This window comes from Lagopus leucura, unplaced genomic scaffold (assembly GCF_019238085.1).
Source record: "Lagopus leucura isolate 7727_CA_CO unplaced genomic scaffold, USGS_WTPT01 Super-Scaffold_1, whole genome shotgun sequence".
Lineage (NCBI taxonomy): Eukaryota > Metazoa > Chordata > Aves > Galliformes > Phasianidae > Lagopus > Lagopus leucura.
The window spans coordinates 9,586,555-9,599,869 of record NW_024962250.1 but is presented as its reverse complement, the minus strand read 5'-3'; the positions used below and the strand labels follow the sequence as shown (position 1 = coordinate 9,599,869).

The 13,315-nt window shown below is 40.8% G+C and overlaps 1 protein-coding gene across 6 annotated transcripts in view; it reads right to left on the bottom strand.

Moving 5' to 3' along the window:
* DPF3 (double PHD fingers 3) overlaps window positions 1-13,315 on the bottom strand; it is a 157,132-nt gene that overhangs the window by 127,658 nt on the left and 16,159 nt on the right. For 5 of the 6 annotated variants that reach the window (XM_042870297.1, XM_042870305.1, XM_042870326.1 and 2 more), the window contains exon 2: window positions 1,815-1,940. The exons of the other annotated variant lie outside the window; for it this stretch is intronic. In XM_042870297.1, the coding sequence (XP_042726231.1) occupies window positions 1,815-1,834 (20 nt within the window). In that variant the 5' untranslated portion in view covers window positions 1,835-1,940. The remainder of the gene's footprint in view (window positions 1-1,814; window positions 1,941-13,315) is intronic. 6 annotated transcript variants of the gene reach the window in all.

Sequence of the window (13,315 nt, the reverse complement as noted above, 5' to 3'; positions counted from 1 at the left end):
GCTGCTGTTCCTCGTTTGCCTGACCATGAGTCAGAACAGTTTATAGTGTCAGACTCAGGTAAGCTGTCAATTCAGTGGATGACGTTTTGTCAGCCACTCATCTTCCTAGCATTTTTTTTTACCCATCATAAAGTTGGGCAAAAGCAGGCACCTTTCCTGAAAAAAAAAACAACAAATAAACTAGCCTCTGAGCCAGGTGAATATGCAAAGACAAAAACATTCTATCAAGCAAAAAAATGCCTCACTTTGTTCCAGTTTGAGATAGCTTGTCATCATCACAGGAAATAAAAAAAGTCCAGCTAATAAAGTCTGCATGAATCACATTCTCTTTGGAACTTCATGGAAGTCTGTAAGCAAGAGTTCATTTCCATGTGCCTGCTGCATAGACAGCCAGTTGCACTGGGTCTGTTCTCAACTCATTTACAGTATCTTACCAGTTCTTATGGTTTGATTTTACATTTAGTGCAATGTGGTGTTCTTCATCAAAGTTCCGCTCCAGAGCCACATTTACACAACTGTAGCCTTCATAAGCATAAAAGTGTTTCTAACTCTTGAATTTGCAGAGAATACTTTGGATTTGTACTGTACAGGCTATAGACCTAAAAGACAGACATTCAAAAAGGCGCTATTAAAAAAATTAAATCACAATTTTTGACCTTCCTCTGGAGATGAAAAGCATCTGCCTATGACACAGTTTTCAAAATCAGCAATGCTACAGCTAGAGTTAAAAGTTCCCCTACATGGGGGGCTAAGCAGCAGCAGTCATAGCCATGTAGAATAGGCTTCTGTTTTGTTCAGCCCAACAAACTAAATAAGAACTTCTCGGACTCCCATCTCTTATTAAATATTACTGGGAAATGATTTTCTCACTTATGGTGTTCTGGAAGACATTTGTTGTCATCTTCCACAACACCACAAAAACTTAAAATTTCAAAAATGAGCACAAGCTGACAATACATTAAAAAAAAATTGTATTTAATTGAGTATGGTGCTTCACTTTGATTTTAACCTTTGGGTTCTTATGAATTAAGTCATTTTCATGTAAAAGGAAATAAACTAAAAACTACTAAAATTGAATAAAGCTATTTGTTCCATTGTTTTTCTGGGAAACACTATCAATTCTTTCATTTAGAAAATTAATCAAAAATCAATTGAGTTCTGTGAACTGGATTGATTTTGATGATTTGGTATAGTTTACCCCAAAATAATTAGTCAAAAAATTCCCTGCTCTTCTCTAATTTCCAAATCACTGCCCCAGAAACTCCATGCTGCCTTTACTCAACTCACAAGGTGTTCTCATAGCATTCTGCTTTTAAGCAACAACTTAAGCAGGGTTCAAAATAACTCTTCAATTAGGAGGGACTGCATTTATACGGATCTCAGACATTCTGATTACGGACACGTGACTACCTAAAAATTACAGTTCAAAAACGTTCCACTGAGTGCTTGCATTTTCCCTTCAAGGTGTTAGAGTCAAGAAAATACAGAACACATGGGAAATCCAGAGAAGGAAACAGCTGCCCAACTAAAAGACTCCATCTTTAACCATACTTTTCAGTTCTTCTTACTTCTCATCTTTCTCTCCACTAATACCATTGAACTGAAGCAAAGTCTATGCATCTTTGTTAAGCATCTATAGTAAAGCTAGAGTCAAAATCCATCTTCACCTTTCTCCACACAGCTCTCCTTGACAGTCATTTGCTCTTACATGTATGGTGTGGATGGCATTTGTGAAGTACTGGGGGGAAGCATTTCAAATCAGTTTCCTGTGAACAAGCAGCCATGGTGTTTCACTAGAAACACCAGAGAATTACCTCCTTTGGAGAAAAGCCATAGGCTTAAAGGTGTTGCGGAGCACAAAGTTATCTTCTCGCTTCTTTGAATGAATGATGGTTCTTTGATCTTTTTAGACAAGATGAGGCAGTCTTGGAAGATCTTGCCTGTAAACACCATAGAAAAAGGAAGACCTTGTAGCCACCAAAACAGAAGAAAGTGTGATTATTTTCTTCCTTCATCCCCCACTCCTTGCCTAAATTTAATAGGTCAGTAAACAGCAAATCCCACTGAAGTAAGTCATTTACCACTAGCAGAAGACTTCTCCTCCACCTCCTAAATCTAAAAACTAATTTTTAAATCCACTATAAGGGAGGTGCCCTCAGCAGACTGTACCTGAGTCAACTGCACACATACATGTGCATGCATAGAAGCAATCTCTAGTAATCATGACGCATACATGATAATTACAATTTGTCCCAGTAAGTCCTTTTAAGGCTTTTTACAAGCACTCATCATGTAACCCTTAAAATGCTACTTTAGCGCATGTAAGATTTATTGTTCTCCTTATATAGGAAGTGAAAAAGAGTTGCTGAGTAGTTAAACAACCTGTCCAAGAACGCTAAGGATACAACAAATAAATGTAGGGTGCTTTGACTCATTGTGCCTGAAATCTAACTGCCAGGCATGATTCTCATGCTTGTTTCTCCAGGCAGCTTGCAGAATTCATTAACGTTTTCAGGAAACACATGATCTGAGTTGTCAAAAGGATTTTCCTGCCCAACTTGACTAGACAGACAAGAGGAAGGAGACTCTTCTTTTATGTGCTGATATCTCAGCCTCAATTTTCCTGTCCTAATGGTATTCTCAGAGTTCAAGAAGAAAGAAAGACAGGTTGCTAAGCTTTCTGGAGCTTCAGCCTAGCAAAGAAGTATCCCCTTACAGCTTCAGGTGTTCAGTGATAAGTGGAAAGTCTCACATTATCTACCTTTACCAAGTGTCAGGTGAGAGGGTCAGAGGTTATGTTTCAGTTTAAAAGCCTTGTCTTCACAGAAAATGAGAACAGTTAGGCAACATGTTCTACAAGTGACTGAGAGGAGGGTGAAGGGAGGTGTGGTAAAGGCTTCATAAAGTTCTTTTCAAATTAAGAGCTCCTGACAGAAATGCAACCATTATCATTGCATTGCTACCTACAGTGTGTCCAGCTCAGCCACTATTGCTCTGTAGTTGTATCTTTTTTTCTGGTATTATGTTTTTCTTACATTATTACTTTTTATTTCTCCATACAGTACAGTTTTTTCCAAGAAAAAATGTTTCAGACTCAAGTCTCAGCACTTTGGAATAAATGATCAGAAATGAGAAATACAGCATTCTATCCCACACAAAACCTACTGCTTCCAGCATGCACTCAGAGTAACTCTATTGACACAGCTTACTGCCAATAAATGCACAAAAGTGAAGTCTACAGTTCTGAGCAAAGAAAATCTAACAAAGTTAAACATACTGCATGTGTTCCTTATTCTAAGGAAAAGGGTGTTACGTGATTAATACTAGTCTGTTCCGAAAACGTAAGACTTGCAAGAACTCCATTATTTTCTACTTATGTTCCCATTAGATCTCTCTCAAGAGTCTATTACAAATTCCCCAAACTAAACACACGTGGCATAGACAGCTTTCACTTACCATAGTCAAAAGAACAGATTAGGAAAGAAATTACCTCTTGAGAATGTGTGTTTCATACACCATAAGCCATGGTCACTGGAGGCAATCTGGGTTATAATAAACACTGCTGTCCTCTAGAAAGGAATTATGAGGACCTTCCCCAACTATGCCCACCACATCCATGAACTGTAAGAGAGTCACTCTTAGGCAACTCTTTCAATGGGAAGGAGAGAAGGAGCAAAGACTGAGCTAACTTCCTTTAATATTAGTAGAAATCACTCCCGCCATGTGAAAGAGCTTCCTTATTTACAGCCATGGAGAGCTGAAGGAAGCCATCCACCTTACTAGTTCCGGGACATGTCTGTCAGCAAGCCTTGCCATCAAGCTCTTGTGTTGTTTAAATGTATGCTGCAAAGAACCTGGCTCCATCCCCCTGGTGACTTCTTCACAAGTATCAGAAGGCTCCTCTTCATTTTCCCCCAAAGCTGTCTCTTCCCCAGGCTGAACATGTCCAGTTTTTTTCTCATTTAATGACATTAAAAAAATGTTTTGCGAAACCAGTCTGAAGTTATTTTCATTGTTTCCTCCATCCTGTTTTATGTAAAAGCAACTGAAGAGACAAACCATCAATAGCACCACTTTCAGACTACCGTAAGCCTCAGTATACCCTAGGTTACATGTGACAGGGGAGCAGCTGCCTGCAACAAAGAGCTGGATGAAATTATGCAGGTAGATGTCATGTATTGGGAACACGTGAGCTCTTATAGACCTGCATCTCCAAGAAGACTGATAGTTGTGAGGAACTGTAATAAACACACACAGTATACATATACTTTCATATATTAAAAATATATTAGTATTATATAAATAATGTCCAGACAGGCATGTTTTGTCATGCTTAACACAAGCACAAAAGCCAGCAACTCCTAAATGTTATTTAAATCTTTCTAAAATCCCAAGCTTGTGACTTCATCCCTCTCTCAGTTCTCTAATTTTAAAAATGGGAATAACATCACTTGGACCCATCACAGGAATTTCCTGTATTAGAACTGGTGCACTGCTTTGAAGATGTGAGCTGCTATTCTGTGTACCTTAGTTCAAGGCATGGAGTGGACAGTGAGGTGTATCATAATTGCAGACCTTCCTGAGTATTTCTGCACTACACACACAGCCACACAGTAATGATTAAGCATGCAAAATCCTGACCAGCGTGCACTGGATTCAATATAAAGCCTGGTAAGTCTCTTCACTGGCTCCAGAAAACTCCTCAGCACAGTTATTTCAAATAGAACTCCTTTCATGAAACTTCTCTCCCACTCACAGCTTCAGTGCATGTCCTGAAACTCCCAGCAGTATTTAAGCTGAGGCTGTAAGACAGACAAGTCTGTAATGACCAGAAGCACATATAGTGCATGCTGTGGATCCTTTCTTAAGGAGGTACGCTGGGCCAGGAGCAGCAAAGGCAGGAATCTGCAGCATGCCATGCAGAACCATCCTGTCCTTCAGCAAAACGTCCAGTGCCAATTTTGGAGCCCTCTCCTGAGCAAAGGACAGAACAAAACAGGGTGGTAAAGTCAGCTACAAATTTCTGCAAGAAACTGTGTAGCGTTCTCTGGTATGCTTTTTGGGCAGAATAGACAAGCACTGCTACCGTCTGTAATTGGATAGGTATGCCCTTATGGCAGTGCAACACCTATGGCAAATGCTGACCTTCTATAAAAGTTTTCCTGCCAATGAACTACTTTTATTCTCCACCCTTGAAGGCGGACAGTATGAGGCGCATGTTCTGCCTCTATGCACTTCTGAATTCTGGGCTGGGCTTCTGTATTCCTTTGTCTCATATCTATGATGTGAAAGAAAAGAGTATGTTTGCTACTCACTGTTGCAAAAATGAGAAAGCAAGAATGAAACAGTCATTCAGGACAACATGAAGGGTTGATTCTTAAGCCTGTATTTTATGTACCAGTAGAGCCCGAGGCTAGTCTAAGCCCTCAGCACACCTTGTGGTGTTGTTAACACCTGATCAAAACATTTCAGGTTTCAAGCTGAAAGATCTTACATGCCTTCTTTGCGAGCAAACCACCACATGGCAAAAAACAGAGGTTGAGGCTCAGTTAACAAGTCCTCATTTATACTGTTCAATTCAGAAAAGAAGAAAAAAAAAAAAAAGAAAGAAAGAAAAGAAAAAAGAAGAAACTACTGAAATTACTGTAGCAGAGACAGATGGACAGTAAAGCTGGGAAACTGCTGCATTTGGTGATGTTATACGTTGAGCGCTGTTGTGGAAGTTATGACTAAGTCCTTTCAGGTCACACAAATCTGCAAGAACTTCTCCTATAGTCTGTCAGAGGAGAGCAAGGAGGGAGAAGAGGTGCTCAGGTCATTTTAACCACTTGAATGTAGGCAGGCTCAGAGAGATTTACCCTCAGAGGCTTCTCTTGGGGGCCTCTGTCAAATATAGTGGGAGCAGTATCCACTCCGTACTCACAAGCAATTTATTCACAAGTGATGGGATTACGTTTCTCAGACACTACAGATTCCAAGAGAAGGTAGTAGGGGGAAACAGCACTGGAGAGGGAATCTCTTGGAAGCAAACAGCGCCTCTGATGGCAGTACTGGGTCTCTTCAGGCTGTGTGGTCGGGTTATCCCGATAAAGTTTCCACTGTAGACTCTTAGAATATGCAGAAAATCCAGCTTTGAAAGATGTTGCCAGAATAGGATTCTGAATAAGGCAGATAAGAGGTCTGATCTGGCATGACAAATCCTGCTTAGCAAGTCAAGGGTTAAGTCTATGAACCAGAGGAAAAGGATCCTTGCTTCTGCTTCCTCCCAGAGCAGTAACCCACAAACTTCAAAGTGACAGTTGTGCAATTCTTTTTGCACTGCAACACGCTGGTGCAGAGCCATCACTAACACTGCCTCCTGCCCTTTCCAGCAAGGCCATTGCCACCTCATTTCCCACCTCCACGCTGCAGTGGAAGGAGATTGGAGAGAAAGGCATTTCCATTAGCAGAGGCAGGAAGAGTTATTAGATCCCCAAAGTGGTGTAGCTTCTAAAAACCTGCACACAGCAAGGGGTCTCCATACCACACCTCTCCTCAGGATCAGAAACACAATTGTCATCCGTTTTGGCATTTACAGCTGAGGCTGTATTTGCCTTCTCCTTGCCATGAGTGCCCTCTCTCTACAATTCTTCCCAAACTCCCCCTAATCACTTTTTCACCTAGGGCTGGAAAGTAGGCCTTGCTGATTTCTTGCAGGCTTGAGTCCTCTCCTCAATCAAACTCCCACCATGATGCCCAAGGATGTCACACCAGGCCCTACAGGCTCCTCCCTCCTCCAAGGAGCTCCACAGCTAACCAGCTGCTCTCATAGGTTTCATTTGCTTTCCGGTGCCCATCCTGCTGTTTAGCAGTGACAAGGACCAGCTGTAATTGACAGCTGCAAGCTCTTTGGGTCAGAGACTGCACAGTTAGTGCAATGAGTTGACAGTCTACTGGAAGCTACTTAGAATACTGATTTCCAGTTAATCCTAATTTTTACAAATACTCTATGAAATGTCTTTCATTTATGTTACAGTCTCTCTTTCTACATTTCCCTTCTGCTCCACAAAAATCTCTCTTCCTGCTTTACCACGCCTCTACCATGTTTCCTATTGATTCCCTATCATAATTACAGGGAAACTACGATTATAGCAGAGAAAGAAACTGCATGCATCCTCTTCTGTCCCATAGGAACACAAGTTTCTTCAAATTAAAATGCTACAAACCTTTAGGATCAGACACCTTTGTACCTGCACTCCTTTCCTCTGACTTGCTTTCAAAGTGAAGCAACTTATACATGTATGCACACATTCACAGACCTTCTTTACAAACATTCTCAATTCTAACCTCTTACTGTGCTTCATCAATGGTAACTCATCACTTCACTTTGTTAGGTTGCTTGCTTAGTATGCCCCATCTCACTTTGGCCTTTCAGAAGTTGAAGAAACAGTATATCCTAACTATTTCTATTTTCTTCCACTAAAAATATGATCAATTCAGCAAAAACTGACATTGAGTTTGGATGACTGGCAAGTCACTCTGGTAGAATGTCTCCAGGCCCCTTAAAAATAAGGATTAAACTGCAGTTAACACTTTGACAGTGTTATCAACCACCTCAAAACTGCCAGAAGACAGTTTAAAGATTTTCTACACCTTTCAGGTGTCTGTAGCTAAAACTAGAACCAAGATTACATACAGAGGAAGGCACAAAATGAAACTGAAGTAAAATACTCCTATAGGCTAAAATATCAATATTGAATTGGAAATTTTCTATTTTAGTATAATATATTTACTACATTTTCAAAGACACTCCAAGTTTTCAACACACCTCTCAGTACTTAGCTCAAAAAGTGGCGTATTTTAAACTAGACTGGGTTTCCTGTCCACATGGTAATGTTTTTTAAATCAGTTGCAGTACCTCAAAACTTGACACCTTTGGCTACTGGGCAGACAGAGAAGCAGTGCAATGTACGCAGGTGACCAAAAGTAGCCAGGTTAAGAAGGAAAGTCTGTGACAGGACCACTGCTGAGCATCATCACTACAGCCCAACCTGGGGTGAGTGCCCTTTGCCCAGAGTACCTGTTTGCACTGTATAGAATAACTGTTTGCTAAGCTGGGTTTAGGTATCACTTTACATGTATGCAAAGAACAAAAGGCCATGGTGGCCTTCACATGGAGCTTCGATGTAAACTATGTTATAGAATCAAGACAGCTCTTGTTCAAATAATTGTTTCTACCCAAATCAGAAAGTGTCTATAGCCAGCACACAAGAAGCTTAGAGTATCAGTGGAAACAAATTGCAAGATGAACTGCATGAATGAAATAAAACCTGTGGGAGAGGGCATTGCACTAAATCTGGGAAGTTTCCTGTTGCAGTCTTAGATGCGGAGCACTGGCAGAATTCTCTTGAGCTTTATCTCCAGGCAGGGTTTATTGAGGGAAGAGGATGGCATTTAGGGGCTTCCAGTTAACACTGCTCCCTGTGGCATCGGCTCCATGCCACATGTCTCAGTGTGACTCTGCAGACAGTCCTGTCTGGTAGATGCCATTTCTCCTTCTATTACAAGCCTCTCCTCTCAGTCCACACATTTATTCCTAGCAGACACCTGCAGTTGTCCTGTGGACCTACCAGGGAGTATTGGAAAAACACAATAATATAACAAAGTAATCACATTATTTTTGCCTTCACATTTAGGATGGAGACTTGCTTTCATATTGTGACCACTCTGATGCCCTACAGAATGATTCCACGTGTGAACAATGACCAGACATATTAACAGGAGCTGCTCATTTCCTTTGCTGCAGGAAGATTTTCCATAGGAACCACATAATACTATTATATAATGCAATATACAATATACTATTTAATATGAAATGTGTCAGGAAATTTGTTAGTGAAACTCAGAGACAGCTTGCACAAAATTGGGTCCTCTTCCACACTTCTGGACTGGTAACAGCTTTGAAGCGGGGAACTGATAAAATCCCAGCACCCAAATCCACATAGAAAAAAGCAATCATGTAGATTTTCTTGCTTGTGCTGCCAAACTTTGTGTTTTACCTCCAAAGAGCCCTCAAAAATGTGATTGATGTTTAAAGATTCAAATTATGATATATAAAAGCAGCACCCTGGAGCTTCCTGCTGACTTCTGAGAGGTGTTTTAATACCTTGCTAAGGGACTAAGAAAGATGGATGTTTTCATTCCTTCTGTGAGATGTATACAGTATCCTAGAAACACCTAGAGGTGCCTGATCAAGGGCCTAATATACAATTGTTCATCATTCTGTCAACCTAGAGCAGCAGTCACTCCTGCATAGACAGCTCTCCTGTGGAGAAACCCAAGTGGGAACGAGAGGAGAAGGCTTTCTGCCCTAGAAACAGGAAAGGCATAGGGCTGTGAGTTGGGAAAAGAGGGCAGAGATGGAATATCTACATGCCCCAGCTGTACCAGAGAAGCATAAGGACCATAGCAATCAGATCTAATAGCAGACAGAGCCAGGAACCAAACCATTTCCCAGAAATTCAGAAAATCAAGTAGATTCCACTCAGCTCCTTGCCAGACTTCAGTCTGTCCAAAGGAGGAAAAAGCCTCACAGAAGCCATTGCAGTTTTATAGTATGTGCAGAGAAGGTTAGGAAGAGTAGACAGGGAGCACAGGCTTCACATCTCCTCGCTGAAACTCAGTTTAAGCAAGAAGCAGTTACCCAGGACACAAGAGCTGGATGCCGAGAATTTTCCATGTCTCTATGAAATCTGGTACCACCTAGCTCAGCAGCAAGTGCCAAAGCAGGTTTGAGGGCCTTTGATATATTTAAATTTAAACAGGAGCATCTCTTTATCTTCTCGTCAAGATTCAGGTATGCTACTGCAGAGCACGAGGAGAGGACAGCAACCTTGTGTGAAAGTGCCATCAGCTGCCTTTCATTACAAATAATAACTTACATGACATGTCTGCAAATGGCCACAGGAGCAGAAAAAGCCACATGGAAGAGCAAAGGTCACCTATGACTGCAAATCTGAGACATGACTAGAAATTCATCCCATAAACAACAGCCTAGTGGGAGCACCAAAACAAGAAGAAAGTGCAACAAGACAGGCAGGACAAAGAAGAATGCTTCTTCTACACAAATCAGACTACTCAAGATTTCCCAGGTGTTAACCCTGACAGTACACATTCTTAAGGAAGTGAATAAATTGTAAGTGTAGAATCAGTTCAGAATTTTTCCTCTAGAACATAGTTTTCACTCCTTATCTGGTCTGAATTAGAGGCCTGTGAACAGCCAGGGAAGACAGTGAGTTCCTTAACTGCAGTGCCATTATGCAAATCAGCATCAAACAAACTTTGCATGCACACACAACTTTTAGCACTTACTTAGCACTTTACAACCATTAATCTCAAGCTGCTCTTCAATAAGAGATACAAAAGGTTTTATCTGTTTGCACAGGAAAAAAACGTACAGGACTTGGCTAGAATTATACAGAAAGTCAACGGTGTAGGCAGAAACTGAATGCAAGTCTCTGCATTACCAGTCGGGATCGTGCCATTTCCTCTGTATAGCAGCCAAAGTGTATGTTTAATAAACAGGTTGTCTCAGGTTGTTGCAAGACCTGGGTGAACTGGCACACAAATTTCCCCCTAGGGTTGACATGAAGGAGCAAACGTTGCAAAAAAACAAAATAAAGCTCGGGTTATTTAACCAGTAATCATAATTCTGCCTTGCATTTCTGGGTCTCTTACTTTGAAATTCTCAAGGCCTTTCTTGCAACACTGCTAAGTACTATATGACTGCCAGAGCCCTTGAAACATAAGAATGGCCACACCAGGTCAGAGCAAAGGTCCACCAAACCCAAGATCCTGTCTCAAACTTCAGCCAATAAGGAATCCCTAAGGAAGTGCACAAAATATGGACAGGATAGAGTAATATTCTACAGAAAATACAGTGACACAGTCTCTCAACCTCCAGCAAAATGTGATTCAGACATCTGGCATTCAATAGCTCTTGAAGGCTTTTCCGTCTGTGAAGCTGACACTTTTTGGACCTACGTTCACTGTAACACCCCATACATCCCATCGCAAAGAGCTCCACAGCTTTATTTAATATTCTGTGAAAAGCATCTCTTTTAGTGCATCTTTTACCAGCTTCTTTTGACCTCATTTCATGTGCTAACTTCCAACTTCAAGAGAAATTGAACATTCATCCCATTTGCCTCTTCAGTGATGCTTCTTTCACATAATCCTCAGAAATCTTCGAACAGACTGAAAAACCCAAATTAATTTAATAGCTCCTGATAGAGAAGTTGTTCCTTTTCATCATCCTTGTTTTCTTCTAAGCACACCTTTGAGGTTTTTTATCCTTTTCAATGCGAGGAGACCAAACTGCTCACACTATTTAACACTCAGCAAAACTTGGGTTCACACAATGTCATAACAATGATATTTTCGTTCTTGTAAATAATAACTCCTAATACTCAGACCATCTTCCCTTACTTCTTCCTTTTTTTCTTATTACTTTATTATTTTCCCCAGCCATTGAGCACAAAGCTCATACACTGACGAAACTATCTATTATAACTCCAAAACCTTTCATTTCAGTGTCAGTAACTAGTTCTGTCTCCATTGCTATGTATGTTAATTTGAGATTGTTTTTCCCCACTTGCATTAATTTACATTTATCTAAACTGAACATGATCAGCCATTTTAATTAGCCCAATTTTTTAGGTTCTCATGGTCCTTCCTCAATACTTTGTAGCGACCTTATGTCTTTCCAACCTGGAATATAATAATTATAATTAGTATATATCATATATTACTATAGATACAATATAATTAGCAGTTAGCTGCTAAGTTTTCTGCCTCTCTGTCCACTTTACTTCCCAGACCATTTGCAAATACCAGGCAGCACAGGCCCACTTGCTGATGCAGCTGGGCATCCACAGGTGACATGAGAGAAATGACCAGTTGTTCCTAGCCTGTGTTTCCAGCTTTTTAACCAACTACTGTAGTACCAGAGGAATCTCCAGGGCAGTTTAATTTCTTTAGAAGCTTCTAGAAAAGAACGTTATCAAAGGCATTTGGAAACCAGGCTGAGCATTAAGTTGTCTGCAGAGTACAAACAGCTACTGTTGGAAGAGAGCTGCGGTCCCCGGATGCAGGCACCATTTCCTCACCTCCCAACCCTCCCAGTAGGAAAAGGAGAAGCATACCCCATTCTCCCCTGGTTCTCCTTTCCTCCTCTTACTACTACTCCCTTCCCCATAACCAGACTAGAACTGGTGTTGGCCTCTTACCCTTGGAGAGAGAAGCAGACGAAGAGTTACCTATACCACCAGGTAGCACCAAGTCTCTGCGGAGCACAGGCACCACTGCAGCCAGAGCAGTGATACCCTTATTGCTATTTGAATGTGCTGCCAGCTTAAATCAGAAAAACAAATGTCTCACACAAGCACTGTAGGGCTACAATTTTATTATGGAGTAACTTTCATCACTCTTCAAACAATATCCAGCTAAACAAAGGTCTAACAACCCTAACAGCATCTTGGAACAAATAAGGATTTTCATGCAATTTTATAAGCATGGGTCTGGTATCAGTCATGACAATCAAGTTCACTGTAGTATTATGTTCATAAATATGTAAAAGGAAACACTGAGCAAAATTCCAAAAAGGCCTGTCAGAAAACAAAACCATTCCATAGCTTATAGGTAAATGGCACTTCTTAGCTGCACTTTTGGCTTCTCTCTGTATGTCCAAGCTTATCCCCCGGGACATCCTCTCAAGTGTGACATTCCATCAATTGCCCACTCTGGGATCAGGTTCTAGTCTACACACAAACTCTTGCATATTGATTCACTCTTACCAGCTTGATGCTTATCCCCTATCCTTGAGAAACCGTGACAGAAGTAAGTACAGAAAACAATGACAACCTTCCCAAAATAAAACGTGATTTTATCTTAACAGTAGGACTGAGGCAGAATTCTAAAGGCTTTGAAATAAGATCTATATGTACCTACTCAAGCTGAATTCCAGCACTGTGAGATGGTGCAGTAGCAAGTATATCTGTGTATCAGCCAGCTCTCTGCTAGTAAGTACCTCAGGGAGCACCATATGATCTGGGGCAAGTTTTATCTTTTGTTAAACCAGAACCAGTTCAGCCTGATCCAAGTGAAGACTTCCACCTGTTACCATGTAGCACACCACTTACAGTGTTCATTTACTGTATGCTCTCAGCCTCGGTTTGCCCCTGTGATTTTGTTTCTTTTTGAAAATCAAAAGCCCGTTATTAAACTGAAGTGAGAATTACACAATCAGCATTCAGCAAACAACTAGAGAGAACACACA